Here is a 21,224-nt window from a genome sequence, read left to right on the forward strand (position 1 = left end):
ATACAGTAATTTACATTTACATTTATATGTAAATGTACGATAATACATTTACATTTACATTTACATTTACATTTATATATATAAGAATAGACAAAATTACACATTTACTATAATACAATAATTTCATAAATAATCATATTGTCAAAATGTATTACAAGTGGAACAAAGCTAAGGTCAATATCAAACTATACATGAAATACCAAATAGGCCTCTAATAACAAAGAAATTTGTTACTTGAAAGACTTCACTTTTCCTTGAAGACCTCCAAACGAAGTCCTTTGAGAGTGAAATACTGCTCCTAATGCATGAAACACTCTAATTGCTATCTCTATCTGCATAGACATAAGCACATGGAACAAAAGAAAATCTATTGTACAACTATATGTAGAAATACACATTTAATCTCAAGTAAGAAAAGTGATACTGAAAGAAAACCTAATCATTGTCATACAAACCTAAATCCCAAACTATGCCTTCACAGTTTTATTGTTTTACAATCATACATGCATAAAATGACTAAAATATACACAAATTATGCCTTTACAATTTTACTTTTTCCTATAACCTGCATAAAAATCATATACTTGCGAATAGATAAATTAATGAGTCTCTAACATTTCATGCATGAAGAATTGATGCAGCAAGTAGAATGATTTGATATTCGATCAGTGGATATGGTTATCAATTATGATATCCCCAAAAACTGTAAGGTAAGATTCACTGTTGTTTTGACCTTGTGGCTTGATGTTATCAATTTACATCAAAGTTAGCCATTTATCTAGTTTTTGGGTCTTAATATATTACAAATTCAACATCAACAGAAGCACCAACAAATTTCAATTTTTTTTTTTTTCATTTCTTTTCATTCCATTTTCTTCAATCCAATCAACTTTCTTGGGAACTAAAACAAAAGGAGAGAAAGAGAGAGTTCCCAACCTGTCTCAACTTTGTCTTTGGAATCTAGGCCCTGGGAACGGATAGAGTGCCCAACCAAGATACTCTAGCTAGTCAAATGAGATGGATTCGGTTGGTAAGTTAAGAGCTAGTCAAAACAAAATGTTAACTTAGAAATTGATAAAGACTTTAATACTACTAAAATTAAGTATAAACTTTTCCACTCATTACCTCTGCATTTGCAAACTCTTCGTTTAAAAATTCACCAAAGACTTGAATGCTACCTGAAAAAATAGTAAAAAGAAATAGAATAAATAAGTGAATATAAACCATACCAAAGGAACTCAATCAAATTAGCATTTTTATCCAGTAGTACAAACTAAACAAAGTACTACACTACTACTATAACAGACAAACATAGTACTAGGCTAAGCAACAAAGTCAATAATTTAAGTACTAGGCTATGCCCCAGTGTTATTCTACTACTACTATAACATATCACAGATTATTTGGATTTTCAAAATAGATTATTTGGGTTGTAGTATCACTGTAAGTCTGTAACATCTCCATCTCTTTTGCAAAAGTAGAACCTTGCTGAGTACCCCATGTGACGTGGAGGTCTGGCACATGCATACAAAGAAACCCAAGTCACTCTGCAATTCCAACCGAATCACACAGATAGAGAGCAAAATTAACAAATCCCCAACACCATAATTAAAACTCTTTCAGAGGAAACTGAATTGGAATAGGCTGGATTAATATTAATCTAAATTTTTTTAAATACTTGGGCCTCAGATTTGATAATTCATTGGGTGCCATTACTTACCGCTCTAGATTTGGGAAGGAATCATTTCCAACATACCTATCAAAAACTGTTTCACTCAATAAAAAAGATTGGGTAACTCAAATATTGTTCAAATGCATATATAAGTTTATAATTTACAAAAAAAAAGACATTATAACAAGAAAAAAAGTGCTAATACAATTCCTACAATACACTTAAAGGTGGGCATATTAACACTTATTTAAGTTATTAAATCACTTAACCTGTATATATTTGTCACTGCACTTGGAAATATAGATGGTAATCTAACGAATAGCATGAGCGACCTGCAAAGGACAGAAATGGATTGACAAAAGTTGTTTGCTGCCCAGGCTATTTAGATCTTTGGACCATTTCCATATTAGTGTACCTAACCGTTCACGAAGAGACCATTCCTAAAAAAAAAAAAAAACAGTGAAACCTAAAATACTCAATCCCATTTAAAAAACAAAGCAAGTAGACTTTAGTGAAACAAGAACTTCAACGAAAATTTCAAACAAAAGTCCATCAAAACAAAAGAGAATACAGCACGCACCCAATTCCTCATATGAGCCAATAAAAAGGTTAGAAGTGAAGCAACCAAGTATCAACCTATAATTGAAAATTAATATAAAAAAATGAATTAACCAAACATTCAGAAAGATCCAAATGTTGAAGCCCAAAAACACAAAAAAAAGAAAAAAAAATATTGAAGTGTATTACAAACTATGGATTAGATAGTGATCCCAAAAACCAAATATAACCAATAAGCACAATTCCATCATTAGTAAAAAGTGATCGATTCATTGATTTTTGTATGAGTGGTACAAGTATTGGTATACACAAGCAACATGAGGAGATAAGCCTCCAGAATGTGTAGGATTACAATGCAGAGCAACTAAAAGATAAACACTACAATAGAGAGCATTAATATCCTAATATCCAATAAACAGTAGCTTATGTTTTTAATTTTTAAAACTACTCAAGTATAGAGCACTCACTGCTCTGGATTCAAAGAGAACCTTACATAATAAAATCGCTTCTCCATAAAACATAAATGATAGCTCTTGGAATTGACTGCAAAGTATAAAGTGGTAGCTTAAACGATTATGTATGGTTCAATTTCAAAGCATCTACAAAGCCCAAAATTACTAAACCTTCTTTTTTATTATTAATTTGTATAAGCAACAAGCCAGAAAGATTGTACCTTTAAACAACAAGAAAAACAAAAGCATCCCAGAAAAATAATTTCATCCTACAGATTCATAGCAAAAAGAAAAATACTGAAAAATAAAAATAGAAAATTGATAAAAATCCTCCATATGTAATAATAAATCAAGTTAAAAAATCCCCAATCACAGAATAAAAGCCAGGCACAAATACATATAGATTTAGAAAAATCAAACCCAAATTGGAGGCTGTTGAGTGTGAATGTGTAGGTGGAGGGGTTGCTGGAGGAAAGTACCTGTAAATTCAAAACCAAATTTATATAAAAATAAAATAAAATAAAATTTTGAAAAAAAAAAAAAAAAAAAAAAAACTGCAACCTTAAAACATTGGGAGAAAAACGGCGGTCTCATGTGTTTGGGAAAGGAAGATTTAGGTGTCGATTTGAGTTTTGGTGGAATAGATGTCCTAGGTTCTTGAATTTTTGGTGGTGGACAACAAGCGACATGGGGATGAGGTCATGGATTGCGACAAAGCGATGGAGAGAGGGGTTTGTTGTCTGGGTAAATAAATCTGGGTATGACATGCACGCCAGGAAGGAGATGGTCTTGTTGTTGGGTCATGGTGGTGTGAAAGAAACAAACAATCTGAAGGGCAAAGAGAAAGAAAAGGTAAAGGTGAAGTGGAATGGTCTAGAATTTCACTTGTTTGATATTTCATTCTGGCGCTATAATTTCTCGCTATGCATTTTTTGTTAGGTGTGGAGTGGGAAAGTTTAGACACGAAGCTAGAAACTATTATTTAGGACATATCATTCGTGCCATAAAAGGTAGGGATCCAAATATATAAAAAAAATCACTTTACGACATAATGTGATGCCTTAAAAGAGAAGAAAAGTGCGTTGTGTAAATTGTCAAATACGACACACAACGCTTACGCCGTAAATATTTTTATTTAACGACTTGCACAAAAGTGATGCCTTGAATGCTAGATTATGTGCAAATATTACGACAAAAGCTTCATGAATGTCGTGAATAATATCATTTAAGGCATGTCAGTACTGAACGCTGTATATTTCAAGTCGTAAAAGACCCAAATTATTCTAGTAAATACGTCTCTTTTTGGTTGACTTGTCTATAGATTAGGGAGTGGTGTCTTTGAGCTTCAGTGGGGGTTCCTGTTTGCTACCAGCGCTACTGTTCTGTTGGACAATGGATGCTCTCTCAACGTTTTCTATAGTGGCTTCAGTGGTTGTAAGGCAGAATGTTTTCTCCTATTTTCTGCACCGTCTTGGTTGGTACATTATACTATATCAAGTTATCTAATTGAAGTGAGACCTATTTGTGTTGGTGAGCAACCTCTATTAGAGAATTGGGACAACGTAGTTTACTAAACAAAAAAATATTCAACCAACCATCAAACCGTAAATTGTGATTTTTTTGGTTACGTCTAATATTACTCTCTTGAGTTTTTTAAAACCAAATTAAATTACCGCATGAATTAATTTTATGTTATAAGTTTCGTTGTTTATTCAATTTTTCAAGCACACCCTATTCTAGTGTATGATATTCCATGTTTGTGTGCAAGACGAGTCAACATGCAATCGAATATTTACTTACGGTAAAACCTCTATATAGTATATTGAATAATAACCTCCATCTAGTTATAAAAAAATTTCAATCCCCAACTTGGGCCAATTATATATAGAAATATAATTCATATTGTAATAAGTTGTATTTTTTCTAGGTTATGTCTTAAAAAAATTGCCTCTACATAATAATAATTTTCAATATGTCCAAAAACTGCGACGTCGCAAATAAAAATTTAAGATGAAAAAAAAATCTCTAAAATTGTATCGGATAATGAATTGTTTTTTAAGATTGATGCAATGTCTTTGAGCTTGTTGGTATGTAATAAGTTGTCAACATGGACACATTGTTGTTGAATCAAAATATTTTTAGCTTAGGGTTTCCATAGCGGTTTAGGTAATTTTGATTTCTTTATATAAGAATAAAAAACTTTTTGAGTTTTATTTTAATAACTCAATGGCTAGATTGATAGAAGTGAGCTCTTTCAATTGCTAGATTGATAGAAGTGAGCTCCTTCAATTGCTAGATTGATAGAAGTGAGCTCTTTCTATCAATCTCGAATTTAGGGAAATTTGGTCACTCTTAAATTTAGGGGGGTTAGGAATTTTCAGTACCTACCTAATATCTTTTTGGGCAGTGCTATTCACACACATTTTTACTTCTCAAGCATATTATCAATTTTTGGGTGTCGGAGCAAATGAATTGAAAAAGATTAATGGCAAAAAATCAATAAGGATGTTGTAAACACGAAAATCCTATAGCAAATGAAACAAGAACACGTGTACAAAATAATTGTATTTAACAAATTTGTAGGGTTACAATCTATGTTTACAAGTTTCCTCTGATTCGATCTCCAAAAGATATGTAGATATGTAGGTTGTTAGTCCAAGGGTCATGATGGTTTGATCTTGGATGAACGGTGGCCCTGAGGTTTTGGCTCTTGGCGATTTGAAGGATCAGCATGGGTAGTAGTGCTTGATGATTCTTCGAAGGTTTGGTAAAGAACGCAGAGAGCTTTCTGAATTCTTCAAAATGTTTTGAGCTTTGGCAGTGTCTGGGTGCTTGAATGATTTATGGATCCATTTCCTTTGCCTTGGGACCTTATATTTATAGACTTTTCAAGCCTTGCCTATGGATGAATTTGAACTTGATTTGTGGCTTGGTTCATGATTTATTTCCATCAATCAATCAATAAATCACTTATTTAATTTAAATAAAATCAAATAATCTATATATCTTGCCCAATTTGGCATTTCTATTTACTTTAAATCAATTAATTTGTTTAATCTAAATTAAAATCAAATATTAATTTCCGGCCTTCCTGAGTCATATGCCACATAAGCCCCTTGCATGCCATGTAAGCCTTTGGATGTCAAAATTTAATGTGTTTGGTGACAATTTATTTTTACCGAAATTTTCTTGTCTACATATGTGTTAGAGGAAAATTTCGGTGTATAAATAACACTTTCCTATCTTTTATTGTGGAATTGGGCACGTAATCTCTTTGTAGACTAAAGCATATGTAAGTGAGTTTAGTACTACTATGTTTAGCTTGGATGGGACATTCAAATGACCAATACTAATTTTTGTATGAAAAAAGAAACCCTTCTCAACAATATTAAGATTGACCAAAAGTTTCTTGGCATTGAAATATTTTTCTCATACCGAATCAGGATCACATTGGGATAAACCTAAGCTTTCTTGGCTATGAAAAATATTCTTTCCCACGATTGCATTCCTAAAGTTCTAATCAAACTTTCATGGGAGAGTATTGTTGAGGGGACTTTTTTGGCTGCTCCGGAATATCCGGTACTCCAAATCTTAACCATTAGATCTTTACTTAAAAATATAAAAATTAAGATCTAATAGTTAAAACAATCATAGTGTCGGATACTCGGAGCAAATAAGTATTTTTAATCGTTGAAGCCACAAAAGCAAGTTTCTAGAAACGAGGAGGAGCCGAATGGTTGTATAAAATAGTTGAAAACTATTTTGGCATTCTTTTGTATGAGAATGACTTATATGCAATGAGTTTATCATGATCGTGACGTCTCATTCCAATAAGATAATAATATGTGTAAGTTTTCCAACATATAGCATTGTATTATTGGTTGAGACGTCATATCACAATAACGGAACGTAAGAGTATTCATAAAGTGAGTAAGATCAAGCTAGTACTTAATGGCTATATATATGTCGACATGTAAGTGTATGTACTGATATTATTATTGGACTTAAATTGTTTAAAACTAGTATTAAACATTATGGACGGAAACTAATGCACTAAATTTCAAACTAAGAGGAGTTATAATTGTTGCCATGATAGGAGGAGCAGTTATAATCCAATTAATACATGATCTGGTCTCTCTTCTTGGTTTAAATTGTTCACGTGCTCGTCCTATTGCGAGCAAGAAGTCTGTTGAAACTGTGAATTGGTTTTCTTGGTCATATTCCTCTTGATGGAGAAGCCTATTTATAGGTTTTGAGAATGAATCACCACCATTCATTTTTTTGGTGAAGTGAGTGGAAGTTGTAGGTGAAGTAAGTGTGTGAGGTTGGTGAAGTAAGTGGAGGTTGTAGGTGAAGTAAGTGGATGTTGTGGGTGAAGTAAGTAGAGGTTGTAGGTGAAGTAAGTGGAGGTTGTATGTGAAGTAAGTGGATGTTGTGGGTGAAGTAAGTGTGTGAGGTTGTAGGTGAAGTAAGTGGATGTTGTGGGTGAAGTAAGTGTGTAAGGTTGGTGAAGTAAATAAATGTTGTAATTTTAATACATTGGTTAACATTTATTTTACTGAAATTTCGATGTCTACAAATGCCCCCACTTCAAGGCGCGTCGTAGACATGTGCTTGTCACGTGTAGAAGATGCGTTTTGAAGTCCCTTAATGTAGATGTCAACCCAAGGGCCGTCGAGGCTTGATCTTGAATTGGGCTGGAAATTTCTTCAAGGGCCATCGAGGCTTGATCTTGAGTTCGACTGGAAGATTTTCTGGTTTCCTCCAATCGTTGATTTTCCACAGGCTTAATCTTGAACTGGGCTGGAGGATTCTTTTGGTTTCCTCCGAAGGTCTGAACTTACTCCTTTTATCTGGAGTTGAATTTGATTCAAGGGTGGTGAACACTTGATTTTGAATCGGACTTGTGATTTCTTCAAGGGCCATTGAGGCTTGATCTTGAGTTTGACTGGAAGATTTTCTGGTTTCCTCCAATCGTTGATTTTCTACAGGCTTAATCTTGAACTGGGCTGGAGGATTCTTTTGGTCTCCCCCGAAGGTCTGAACTTAACTCTTTTTATCTGGAGTTGAATTTGATTCAAGGGTGGTGAACAATTGATTTTGAATTGGACTTGTGATTTCTTCAAGGGCCATCGAGGCTTGATCTTGAGTGAAAATAAGACCATGAGCGGTTTCAGGATTCAGACACATGGCAGGCAAGCACGAGGTGGAGGTGATGACCTGTTTCTTTGTTCAATCTTTCCAATTCATATTTGAAGAGGGTTAGAGGATGACTCAACATATGTAGTTGTTGCGTTTGCTGACGATCCACAAGATTGATGTTTCATTGTCACTCGTCTTAGCTGTTCTCCAAGCAGATGTGGTCCCTTCTCTGGAAGTGTATCAACCGTTGAAGATAACTACTCGAGAGCAACGCTAGGTAAGCAACCAGGGAATAGATTCCAGGTAGTCGGTTCCAGATTGGAAGACTGACTCCAAGTATCGGCTGATTGCTCTCTTTCTCTTTGCTCTGCGAGTAAGAACAATGACAAAGAGAAGGACATGGAGAAAGCATGATATAAGATACTTTTGCTTTTTGAAGAAGTGTTGATGATTTAACGGCGTCGCGCGGCGAGGCTTTGCTCTTTGGTGACGGCGCCAGCGGAGGGTTGTTGAGGCTTCTCAAGCTCTTTGATTAGAACAATGATGTCGAGCTTGGATTTGACTTAAACTCTTCTGTCTGGATGGTGCTGCAGGGGAAGACGTCGTGCTCCAGCAGTTTGTTCCAGCTCCTCATTGATCCTTATGCTTCAATCTTTTGCCGTATTTATTCTTGATGCAGGAGTTGAATGCAACCTTTGCATTTAAATGGTGCTTCAAAACATTACTGTTCAGTGACGATGAGTACTTGAGAGCAATGCAAGGTAAGCAACCAGGCAAAGGTTCCAGGCAATCAATTCTAGGTCAGAAGTTTGATTTCAGGTTCCGACTGATTACTCATTTTCCCCTTGTCCTGCAGGTAAGAACAAGGGCAAAGGAAAAGACAGGGAAAAAACATGATATGAGATACCTTTGCTCTCGCCCTTGATGATATGAGATACTTTTGCTTTTGAAGAAGCAACGAATGAATTAGCACATATATTTGTTGTGCTTGTCTCCACATGCTTCGATCTACCGTTTCCTTCTGCCTCATCTGTACTCCAGGCATCTGGTATCTTCTTTGGGGAAGAAGAAAATTGAGTATTTCGAGAGGCTTTGCTGGGAGTGCGCCCTCAGAGGTGAGGAAGAGTTGGGCATTTTTTTTTTTTGCAGGTCTGCCTTGCCATAAAAGATGAAGGTCGACATATATAGGGATTTCCCAATAGCAAGTGGTGGTGCTGTTCCTTTACCATTGTCGACAACTGTTGGGTAATTGAAACAGTAAGATTCACGCGTTCTCAACTTTGTCAGAAATCTTTGACAAAGTTGATTGTAATGTCTGCAAAGTTGAGGTTACATGTGAAAGGTACTGACAAGTTTTGATCCAGCAAATCTGGCTTTTTGAAATTCAAAGAGTGATGACTCTTCGATCCTTGAATAAGCGGCCCAGCTTTTGAGGTTGGCGAAAGTGTGGTAGTTGGGATAATGACCTCCACGCGTTTTCAACTTTGTCAGAGATCTTTGACAAAGTTGTACGTGTTATCTGAAAAGCCGAGATTGTGTCTGAAGAGCGTTGCCGAACTTTACGCAGGAAAATCCGGCTTTTAAGATTTGAAGAGTGGTGTCTCTTCAATTTTTTTTGAATCGGTGGTTGTGTCGCCTCTCCTTTTATAGAGGTATCGATCACCTCCAACATGCACACTTTGAAGATTGCCCATTTGTGAAAATCGTCTCCGGTGTATTTTGTTTTAACGGCCCTTTGAGATTTTACTTCATCCAACCCTTTTCTTTTAACACCTTTGAAAATGGCTAAACCATCTAACATTTGCTTAGATTTGAGTCTCAGCAGTGATACGGGTGCGCCGCGTCAGGGTAATGTATTGTGCCCGTCTTTCTTATCTTCTAGTGGTCCTCTTACAGGTGAAGACTCCATGATGAAGGATGCAACAACAACTACAATAGTAGCTAGGAACCTCCTCACTCCTAGAGATAGTAGGCTGCTTTCAGGACGGTCCGATGAGTTGGCTGTTCAAGAGTCTCTAGCTCTCAGTGTTCAGTGTGCGGGCTCCGTGTCCAACATGGGCTAACGCCTACTTGCTCGATCCCGTCAAGTTGAATTATTGATGGCGGAGGTGGAAAATCTTAAACAAGAGATCCAATAGCTTAAGCGTGAGAATAGAGGTTTGCACGTGCTTGCAAATAATTATTCGACGAGCATGAAGAGGAAGTTTGATGAGCTGCAAGAATCTGAAGGTCGAATTCAAAGTGACCGTCAAAGGCTTGCGGCTTTCTTCCAGAGGCACCTTTTTCCTGCGTCATCTAGTGTTCCACCAAGTATTGAGGCCTCGAATGATCTATCTTCGATGCCTCCCGCTCCTGGAGTTTTGCCAAGTAGTGGGGCTTCATGTGAACAACCTTTGTGAAAGCTCCATCTTTTTTTTTTTTTTTTTTTTGTACGCACTTGTAATTTCTCAGAGATCAATGGACATGCTTTATTTTATTCAGTGTATTGTGCTAAATATAGATAAAACATATATATCACCAAGATGTGTTATTTCCTTTCTTTCTTTTTTTTTTTTTTTTTTTTTGGGTGATTTTGATAATGATTTTGCTGTACACAGTTTATGCTCTTGCGGGCCAGGAACGTTGGTTGTCACCTTTTAGGCTCGTGCGAACGAGGAGCTTTTGGTGCCGTTTGCAGTTTCAACTCGTGCAGGCAAGGAGCTTTTGGTGCCGTTTGCAGTTTCAGCTCGTGCAGGCAAGGAGCTTTTGTTGTCGCCTTTTAGGCTCGTGCGAACGAGGAGCTTTTGGTGTCATTTGCAGTTTCAGCTCGTGCAGGCAAGGAGCATTTGTTGTTGCCTTTTAGGCTCGTGCGAACGAGGAGCTTTTGGTGCCATTTGCAGTTTCAGCTCGTGCAGACAATGAGCTTTTGGTGCTGTTTGCAGTTTCAGCTCATGCAGGCAAGGAGCTTTGGTTGTCACCTTTTAGGCTCGTGCGAATGAGGAGCTTTTGGTGTCGTTTGCAGTTTCAGCTCGTGCAGGCAAGGAGCTTTTGGTGCCGTTTGCAGTTTCAGCTCATGCAGGCAAGGAGCATTGGTTGTCACCTTTTAGGCTCGTGCGAACGGGGAGCTTTTGGTTGTTGTTGTGGATTTGTCAAGCGATCTGGGAGAGGCGTTCATCGCAATCTTCATAGGAAGGAGCCTTGACCGAATAATTGAAGAAGTCTTCTGGGAAGAGGTCGCACATTATGATAGGGATGGACGATCTTTGTATCGAAATTTCATTATCTCCAACACTTTCACATTGTTCTAGAGGTTGACAAGAGCTGTTTTGCCCCCTTTTCGACTGATAAACTTGTGGACAAGATGGTTGCTGCTTGTCCAATTTCTTCGAAGCGATCTTCGAAATGCATTCCTCACAATCTTCATAGCAAGGAGCCTTGATCGAGAAATTGAATAAGTCTTCGAGGAAGAAAAGATCCCGCATGAACGATCTTTGTGTTGAAATTTTCTTATCTTCAACATTTTCACATTGCTTTGGAGGTTGGCGAAAGCTGCTTTCCCTCCTTTCTGATTGGTGCACTTATGAAGAAGACATATGTTTCTCGCGCAGTTTCTTCGGAGTGACATGAGTCCATCCTTCAATTTCACTTGACTTGGAGCATGCCCCTAACAGTCGAGGTGAAGACTTTGAGTCGAAAGAGCCAGAAGTGACATCTTTCTTAGGGATTTCATCTTCAGTGCCGTTCTCTTGGGTTTGTTGGCATGAAGATTTGCCAGTGTGGACGATGATGCGCCTCCTTACCTTCAGTGGTCCTTTTGTGTCGACCTCTATGATTGCTTGGCGCTTCATCCTTGAAGGAATCAAGCTTCGAACGTCGCCTTTTTCTGCTAACCCATCGAACTTTTCTTCATTTGGTGTCGTCTTCCTCTGGTGTCGTCTTCCTCTTTCCAAAAGGCTTCTCATTATCTTCAAATCTTTCCGAAGCTGATCGTTGCAGAGGAGAGATAGCTGTGTTGCTTTGTTTCTTAAGCTTTAACAACCTTTCAAAAACAGAGCTTTAGGATGTTGGCGCGTTAAGCCTCTTGAAGACAGAGGTTCGGTCTTGACTACCAATGCGATTAAGCACTGAAATTCTGGAGCTTGAATGGCTCATCCTATCGAAGACCGACGTCCGAGGGGCGGGTTTAGGCTCTTTTTGGTCTTGTTCAATGCTCACGCTGATGTGTTGAGCGCTAACTTTCTTCACTTTGCTTGAAATCTTCACGGGTACATTTGGTGTGAAGCCAAGTCCAGCTTTGTTGTTGTCAACTCCGTAATCATGCTCCTTCAACTTCTTTTGAGTCTCGGTGAGGTCACGATCTTTGTCGTTGACGGTGTTTGAAACCTTCTTTCCAAGATTTGAAGAGGAAACAAAGTCATGCCTAGCCTTTGACATGAGTTCGTAGGCATTTGGGTTAAAGCCTTCTTCGGTCTTCTTAGTTGGAAGAGAGCTTGGTTTCACTTTGACGCCATGTTGTGCCTCCAAACGGTTGATGAGTCCGGCGGTTTGCAAGTTTTTCTTCTCTGCAGTCTTTATCAGCCTTGCCATTGTTTCCTTCATCTGAACCAGCTGTTTTTCAATGGAGGTAGTGCCGATAGTCATGACTTGTTCTTTGTTTGAAGCCATGGACTGTGCTTGAATATTTTGAATGGAGACAGAGATGAGAGGTAGAGATGGTCCCACTGGGCGTGCCAAATTTGTGAATTGGTTTTCTTGGTCATATTCCTCTTGATGGAGAAGCCTATTTATAGGTTTTGATAATGAATCACCACCATTCATTTTTTTGGTGAAGTGAGTGGAGGTTGTAGATGAAGTAAGTGTGTGAGGTTGGTGAAGTAAGTGGAGGTTGTAGGTGAAGTAACTGGATGTTGTGGGTGAAGTAAGTGAAGGTTGTAGGTGAAGTAAGTGGAGGTTGTAGGTGAAGTAAGTGGATGTTGTGGGTGAAGTAAGTGAAGGTTGTAGGTGAAGTAAGTGGAGGTTGTAGGTGAAGTAAGTGGAAGTTGTGGGTGAAGTAAGTGTGTGAGGTTGTAGGTGAAGTAAGTGGATGTTGTGGGTGAAGTAAGTGTGTGAGGTTGGTGAAGTAAATAAATGTTGTAATTTTAATACATTGATTAACATTTATTTTACTGAAATTTCGATGTCTACAGAAACTAAGAGAGGAGAAGGTCCTTCTCTCCAGACAATCATCATGTCTACATCTGTAGGTATGCATTTATACATATAGATTAGGTTACTTCAATTCTAATTAGATGTTTTGACTAATGAAGCATGATTTAGTGGCTTTATTGACATCGTTGGTAGGTACTTAAGTGAATATTAGTGGAGTTGTTACTTGTTACACAAACGTTCATCTTCCAACATTTTTCATACCTGAAAAGAGGACATAATAATATTCTTAGACATCGAGAGATTCTGCCCCACGGTTCACTTTTATATAGAAGATTCAAATTTTTACTTATATGTTTTGTTCCAGCGTGCATAAAACAATGATTCATTGTTAAACACAACGACAAAGTGGAATGCTCCCAACTTTGGACCTATTTATTTAATAATTACGTCAGCAACCAAAATCAAAACTTCCACTAGGAACTGTTAGGTATAGGAGCAGGCCCCAACTTGCATGGTGTCCTTGGGGCCCATTTAGATAGTGCAAAAATGAATCTCGAGAATCTATGAATCGTGTTCATTTATCGTACATCATTCAATCATAAATTATTTTAAATATTTTTATTTAATATTAAACACAAATAGTACTTGAAAAAAAATTGATCACACGATGTACGATGAATGGACACGATTATTATATCCCATTCAGGTGAAGTGAAATTGTATGCATATATATACATATATCTATATATTATATATATACATATATGTATATATATAAGAGCATCTAGCAAGATCGAAGCATACTCATTCATGTTGTATAAACTATGTGTGAACTGAGAGTGACAGGCTCAAATTATATGGGAATCAACGACTGCAGGAGCTCTACCAGTCCATTTTCTTTGCTAGGGAAGACGAGTATTTGGGGTTTTAAAACTTTGCGGTGAAGAAAGAAAGGGACAACAGGGGGGACACCCTTCATCATCTAAAGCATAAAACATAAGCATTCATCATGCTTTCTAAGATGATTTTATATGGGGTTCAATCCATACCTACCCCCACTAATGGAAAGGGATATTTCACTTGAGGTGAAAAATATTTTTGATTCTGGAATCAAGTTAATCAACATTTTTCACTTTCGAGAGTGACAGTTGGAAAGAATAAAAAAAAAAAAAACTATCTATTTACCTATATTTTAAAATAAGGGAACTACTGATTATGATGATGAAATATAAAATTACTTATTAACCTAAACCGAATTTCATATAATGAAAGCCCTGCATGCTCTTGCTATATACGCCTTTTGGTATACAATCTAGTGTATGTGGTTGTTCCAATATTTGTACTATGGTGGTACGAAAAGAAATTGTATAACATTCATTCTGTAGAGAAATTTTTTAATGTGACATTGTCACTTAGTGTTACTAATCTGCAAGTTATACGATTGGAGAACAACATAGTTTAATATTTCATGAATTTAGGATAAGTATTAGTAATATGTAGATACAATCGTTATAAGATGAGTGAATTGATAGCATGCCTGCCACCCTAAAAAACATATTCCCTTGACGTTCTCCTTGAGCATGAATGCCATGGAAGCAAGATGCTTCAAAATATTCTTAAACATTCTTAAGCAAAGAATGTAGGGAAATAAAGTCAACTTCACAAAGTGACATTGCGAGCTTCATTGCTCTACAATAGGAAACATTTTGGGGATATGAGCTAGCAAAGAGTAAATGAGGCAAGTGATTACGAGCTCTATGACTGGAATGAGTGTAAACTTAACATAGCTTTAGGTCGGGCATGATTGAGGCAATTCGACGCCGAACTTACCTCAATTTCTAACAAACAAAAGAAATATCTAGACTTCATACCACTTAATGGTTCGTCAAAATGATGTTAGGTTTGTGTTAGTCATGTCATTAGTGAAAGTTCAATACTGCGGTATCCACGTTTGGATATTAAGATCTAGGTTCAAGATTGACTCCGAAGTCAAAGAGGATAGCTTAAAGGCAATAATGTCGATGACCTAAAGACAATGAAGGTGGTGTTTTTCACTTGTAAGTGAGATGTATGATTTTCGCTAAAGGTGAATGCGAACAAAATTATTATGGTTAGTTTATTATGAAATTTAATCCATTCTCTCACGTAATATTGTATGTATTCACATAGCGACCATGACCATGGAGACAATCCATTCTTTCATGTAATATTGTATGTATTCATACAAGGACCATGATCACGGAGACAATGACTAGACACTAGTAGAAAAACATGTTTGCGCGACACATAAAATTTCGTCGCGCAAAGTCTGTTTGCATGACATCAAACACAAAACATCGCGCAAATGGCCTTTGCGCAACAGTACTTTGTGAACCGAAGTCCGACATTGCACAAAGGTTTTTTTTTTTTTTTTTTTTTTTCTTTTTTTTGGGGTTCTTTCATTACCTTTTTCTTTTGTGGTATCCACTTACGTAAATGTTTTAAATTGACGATCGAATTAATTCATTGTATTCATACAGGTTTAAAGAATGTAACTGTAAAAAATCATCAAAATCAGAGTTAAAATAATCGTTAAATCGTGATTTTTCGTTTATAGCCGTCGAAAAGGTTTCTCCCGTACTTAATCTCTGAATGTTTGTTTTTTTTTTATTTTTGGCATACAAACAATGCGTACAGTGCGTATCCCATTAAATCGTGATCTCGAAGTATATACAAACAAGTTTGACGTCGTGCAAAGTTTTTTTTTTTTTTTCGCTTTTCTTTTGGGGTTCTTTCATTGCCTTTTTCTTTTGTGGTATCTACTTGTGTAAATATTTTAAATTGACGATCAAATTAGTTCATTGTATTCATACAGGTTTAAAGAGTGTAGCTGTAAAAAATCATCAAAATCGGAGTTAAAATAACCGTTAAATCGTGATTTTTCATTTATAGCCATTGAAAAGGTTTGTCCCATACTTAATCTCTAAATGTTTGTTTATTTCAATTTTTGGCGTATGCGATCTCGAAGTATATACAAACAAGTTTGACGGTTGGATCGTTGAAACTAATTTCGTACAATGTGTTTTCCATCAAGTTCAATGGTATACATATATTTACTAAGTAGATTTTAATTTATTTATTTTGTATTCATAAGCAAAAGGGCAAAAAGCAAAAAAAAAAAAAAAAAAAAAAAAAAAAAACCTTGCTCGATGTAGGTACAGCTGCGTCGCGCAAAGTTGTTTTGTGTGACGTAGGTGATGTCGCGCAAAGTTTTTTTTTTTTTTTTTTCCTTTTCTTTTGGGGTTCTTTCATTGCCTTTTTCTTTTGTGATATCCACTTGTGTAAATGTTTTAAATTGATGATCGAATTAACTCATTGTATTCATACAGGTTAAAAGAGTGTAGCTGTGAAAAAATCATTAAAATTTGAGTTAAAATAACCGTTAAATCATGATTTTTCGTTTATAGTCGTTGAAAAGGTTTGTCTCGTACTTAATCTCTGAATGTTTGGTTTTTTCAATTTTTAGCGTATGCGATCTCGAAACATATACAAATAAGTTTGACAGTTGGATCGTTGAAATTAGTTTTGTAGAATGCGTATCCCATCAAAACGATAGATTCCCTAACATTTAGAGTTTATTTATACTTTCATTAAGTATAACATAAGATTTTGTGGTATCTTCTAGTGTAAATATATTAAATTGAAGATCGAATTGGTTCATTGTATTCATATAGGGTCAAGGAGCGTAGCTGTAAAAATCATCAAAATCGAAGTTAAAATAACCGTTAAATCGTGATTTTTTTATTTATAACCGTCGAAAATTTTTGTCTCATTACTGGATCTCTGAATGTTTGTTTTTTGTGACTTTTGGCGTATGCGATCTCGAAGCATATACAAACAAGTTTGATAGTTGGATCGTTGAAACTAGTTTCGTAAAATGCGTATCACATCAAAACAATAGATTCACTAACACTTGGAGTTTATCTATACTTTCATTAAGTATAACATAAGATTTTATGGTATCCACTAGTGTAAATATTTTAAGTTGACGATCGAATTAGTTCATTGTATTCATATAGGATCAAGGAGTGTAGCTGTAAAAAATAATCAAAATCGGAATTAAAACTACCGTTAAATCGTGTTTTTTCGTTTATAACTGTCAAAAGTTTTGTCCCGTTACTTGATCTCTGAATGTTTGTTTGTTGCGATTTTTGGCGTATGAGATCTCGAAGTACATACAATCAAGTTTGACAGTTGGATCATTAAAATTAGTTTCGTAGAATGTATATCCTATCAAAACGATAGATTTTAATAGAATCATACATTGTGATAAAGAAAAAAAAAGTAATCATATATAATTAAAAACATTTGAAGGAGGCGGGAGATTAAAATTTGGAGGGCTGCCCAATTTTTGGCATGGCGCCCAAAATCTCCTCTTCATTTCTCTATCGCAGCTTCTCTACTTTTCCTCTTCAGAAATTTCCAAGCGCCTCCACCCCTGCCTACCTGAGCCCAATTCCACCGTTTTTTTTGGTTTCTGCTACTAACCCTAGGTGTTTCTTCACTTTGTCTTCTCTGCCTGTGTTCCTCCCCGTGCCTTCCTCTCCCTCACTCTCAGTCAGTCATCATCATTCACACCACTCTCTCTTGCAGCCTTGTAAACCCTCACAGGTTGCAGCCTTGCATCCTCGCAGCCCCGCAACCTCGCCGTCAAGCACTTGCCCGCCTCGCCGTCTCGACAGCCATCACAGAGGTAAAAATCTGCTACCCTTTTCCCCCAATTTCATAGGTCTTTGTTTTTTAAAGTTAATTAATTTCTTATCATAGAACCCACCTTAATTTCTCATATATATTTTTTCGGCTATTTAATTTTAATCTCTAGCTCTCTATGAATTTTGAGAAAAAATTCGTTTGTTGTGCACTTTAATCAAGCATTTGTACCTTAATATGGGTTATAGAATGCGGCAAGAGGTCATAGAATGCTGCATGCACATTAGGAGAGATTAAACCAACCTTGTTTGATGAATGACTGTAATAAAAATATTTTTTTATGTTGCTGGGACGAAATTGGGAAGAACCCATATCACATTCACATACACACACCTTTTTTATGTTATACTCAGAAGATAAATTAAATTGAGTACCTTAATTTGGGTTCTGAAACCGACCAATTACAAAAGCATGTGCACTATTCCCCAATTCTCCATGTGTATAATTCATGGCGCCCCCAATCCCTCCTACTCCAATCCTCCATTTGATTCAAAGCTTGTTTTAGTTTCTGTGCTTGTACCTTGGTGTTTGGGGATCTTTATGATGCCATCTTTGTGTAATATTCTCCTTTTTGTCCCAAAAAAGGAAACTAAATTTTGTTTACCTTAATTGGGGGAAGGCGCATATTGAATCATTGAAGTAGAGTAGCAGTTTGGTGACTGAGTGCAGGGGATGGAGGTTTTATTCCTTTGGTGGGGCATTTAGGATTGATTATACATTCAATTTCATGTATATTTACTAAAAAAAAAAAATTCTTGATTGGAATTTGAGTTAAGATGTGTTTAAATTTGTATAAGATTGTCTAAATTTAGTTACTTTTGGTGTTGAATTATGTTATAGGTTTCCTACAAGTGGCTGAGTTGAAATTACTTGGTGTCTTTGAATGCTGCAAAGAGGTATAGGAACTGTCTCAAAGCTTGTGGGTTACATTTCTTGTTTACAAGTGATTAAAAGTTGTTTTGTATAGGTTACTCCAGGAGTTTGTTGAAAAGCATGAAAATGGGTTCAAAGTGGTGTATGTTTTGGCTGGCTGGCTGGTTGAAGAACGATCCTTCAAGCTACCATATAAGGCTTGTTTTTGGGCCTAAATTTATAGGTGACATTTAATTGTAGACTAGTATGTATGTTTACTTGTGCTGATATATTTTCAAGTAAAATCTAATAGGGGCAGGGAGCATCCAATTATATTCCCTTTAAAAAAGAACACTGTGATTTTAAATCAATGGTGATCTTCTTGGTTATATTAGATGCAATAGAACATGTTAAAAGAGTAAGAGAAGTAGTTTGGAGGGTTAGAAACACTTCCAATCTGTTTGTTATATCAGCTTCTTGTACGGTTTTTAATGTGCATTTTGTTCTAGTAGGGCTCTTGTTTCTGCTTCCCATATGTTTCTTATATCAGCTTCTTGTATGCAATTTTTCAGGACAATGTTGCACTTATTGTTATATTAGAAATGGTGGAAAATGAGGGCTCATCTGATGGCAATCGACCTACAATTTGTGTGGTACTGTGTCTATTTCAAATTCTACAACCTTATATCCTAAATTCTCGAGTGCTGACTGCTGACACAGTTGTCCCTTTCGGCCACAGTCAAATACCCATTTACATAAAAAATCCAGACATAAAATTGTTGTAGGTGCTGTGTGTAAAATGCAACTCTTCCTTCTGTTAGTTTTGAGTTTAAGGAGCAGAATTGACTTAATTTGCTTCTTTGTTGATACAAGGTTGTAACCCTCATCCATGCACTTGAGAAAATTTCCAAGTTGAAGATTCGCTGATTTGAACTCTGTGCCTCAGAGGTTAGCCTTCTACTGTTACTGACTGGCTTCTAACAAGAATTGATAGACTCCCTGATTTTCCATTTACGATTTTGTGTACTCCTTTATTGATCTATGTTTCTCTTCAACTAATATACCTAACTAGAAATATTAATGTTTATGTATTGATTTTTGGTTTTATTCCTAGCAACCAACCCTTCTCTTTCCAATATATTCTTCTTTTTAACTTGGCAAATATTGATTTCTATTTGGGATGAGAAATGAATGTTAGATTGATATTTGCATCCAACATTGTAGTGATCCTTATATGTTCATAAGCAAAGGCAGAGTTGAGATTCTTCCCAGCACGGAAACTGATAAATCGGGGGTATTGCGGACAGTCAAGCTTTCTCATTCATAGAATCTGGTAAGGCCAATGTATCCCTACTGATTGATTCTCTGCACGTTTTTTTGTTTTTTTTTAAATTCTTAACTCCTCCTGAACATTTTGCATTGCTACTTAGTTGCTTTCTTCTTGCAAGGATTTGAAATTTGGAGATGTCACATCCCGGCCCAGGCTCCCATCATAACTCAGGCCCACTCCACTACCGTAGCACGATATTGTCCGTTTTGGACCCCGACCACGCCCTCACGGTTTTGTTTTTGGGAACTCACGAGCAACTTCCCAGTGGGTCACCTATCATGGGATTGCTCTAGCCCCCTTCTCGCTTAACTTCGGAGTTCCTATGGAACCCGAAGCCAGTGAGCTCCCAAAAGGCCTCGTGCTAGGTAGGGATGGGAATATAGATTTAAGGATCACTTCCCTGGGCGATGTGGGATGTCACAATCCAACCTCCTTAGGGGCCCGACGTCCTCATCGGCACACACGCGACCAGGGTTAGGCTCTGATACCAAATTGTCACATCTCAGCCCAGGCCCCCATCACAACCCAGGCCTGCTCCACTACCGTAGCACAATATTGTCCGCTTTGGGCCCCGACCACACCCTCAAGGTTTTGTTTTTGGGAACTCACGAGCAACTTCCCAGTGGGTCACCCATCATGGGATTGCTCTAGCCCCCTTCTCGCTTAACTTCGGAGTTCCTACGGAACCCGAAATCAGTGAGCTCTCAAAAGGTCTCGTGCTAGGTAGGGATGGGAATATAGATTTAAGGATCACTTCCCTGGCCGATGTGGGATGTTACAGGAGAGCTTTTGGTTTTTGTGATCATTTTCAAGTGCTGAAAAGTTTTTTTTTTTTTTTTTTTTCCTTTGCAGGTAAGTGTAGTGTATATGCAACTTTTTTTTCAGTCCCATGGGATCAAGGATCACCAACGTGAGAAGATGAATCCTGAAACCAAGGAGCCTTTGTTCACCAACTTTACACCATTCTTCTTTGGAAACTATTTGTTGTAGTCTTTTCTTTTTTGTTCAGACATCTTGTATGTACATTTTCATATGTTTTATAATTAAATACATTTTCTTGGTTTATTAATTATTGTTTAAACATATTTTTGCCAAAAAAAAAGAAAAAACATGGGTTTGCGCAACGAATAAGAAACATGCGTTGCGCAAAGTCACTTTGCGCGACGCATATCCTTGAGTAGCGCAAAACCTCTTTGCGCGACGCAGCCTACGTTGTGCAAAAGTGACTTTGCGCGACCCAAACTACACCGCGCAAAGAGGCTTTGAGCGACGCATGTTTCTTCTTTGTCGCGCAAACCCTTCTGTCATTACCTTGACGCGACGGTTAGTGCGTGACGAAGGT

General features: G+C 36.8%; 1 protein-coding gene and 1 long non-coding RNA gene across 12 annotated transcripts; one reads left to right on the plus strand and one right to left on the minus strand.

Annotated features, from left to right (window-relative positions):
- Window positions 1-103: 103 nt before the first annotated feature.
- On the minus strand, window positions 104-3,609 carry LOC148698655 (uncharacterized). Of its 4 annotated transcripts, XR_015956088.1 has the most exons (4): window positions 3,244-3,609; window positions 3,103-3,161; window positions 1,126-2,112; window positions 104-1,042 (listed from the first exon to the last, which is right to left on the minus strand). It is a non-coding gene; the product is annotated as an uncharacterized LOC148698655 (long non-coding RNA). The 4 variants fall into 4 exon arrangements; XR_015956085.1 differs by having other exon boundaries at window positions 1,126-3,161; XR_015956087.1 differs by lacking the exon at window positions 3,244-3,609 and having other exon boundaries at window positions 1,126-1,178; window positions 1,942-3,230.
- Window positions 3,610-17,328: 13,719 nt separating this feature from the next.
- Window positions 17,329-20,951, plus strand: LOC148698656 (uncharacterized). Of its 8 annotated transcripts, none has more exons than XM_088684894.1 (6): window positions 17,329-17,683; window positions 18,541-18,596; window positions 19,125-19,205; window positions 19,426-19,500; window positions 19,777-19,890; window positions 20,745-20,951. In XM_088684894.1, exons 1-4 carry the CDS (start codon window positions 17,347-17,349, stop codon window positions 19,477-19,479), a joined length of 528 nt encoding a protein of 175 aa, XP_088541020.1. In that variant the 5' UTR covers window positions 17,329-17,346; the 3' UTR covers window positions 19,480-19,500; window positions 19,777-19,890; window positions 20,745-20,951. The 8 variants fall into 8 exon arrangements, 1 of the variants encoding a protein (XP_088541020.1); XR_015956107.1 differs by lacking the exon at window positions 20,745-20,951 and adding an exon at window positions 18,678-18,796 and having other exon boundaries at window positions 17,330-17,683; window positions 19,777-20,491; XR_015956104.1 differs by lacking the exon at window positions 20,745-20,951 and adding an exon at window positions 18,668-18,796 and having other exon boundaries at window positions 17,330-17,683; window positions 19,125-19,333; window positions 19,777-20,486.
- Window positions 20,952-21,224: the final 273 nt, after the last annotated feature.

The sequence above is a fragment of the Pyrus communis genome, chromosome 2, assembly GCF_041283825.1.
Source record: "Pyrus communis isolate YQ-2024b chromosome 2, ASM4128382v1, whole genome shotgun sequence".
NCBI classification, from domain to species: Eukaryota; Viridiplantae; Streptophyta; class Magnoliopsida; order Rosales; family Rosaceae; genus Pyrus; species Pyrus communis.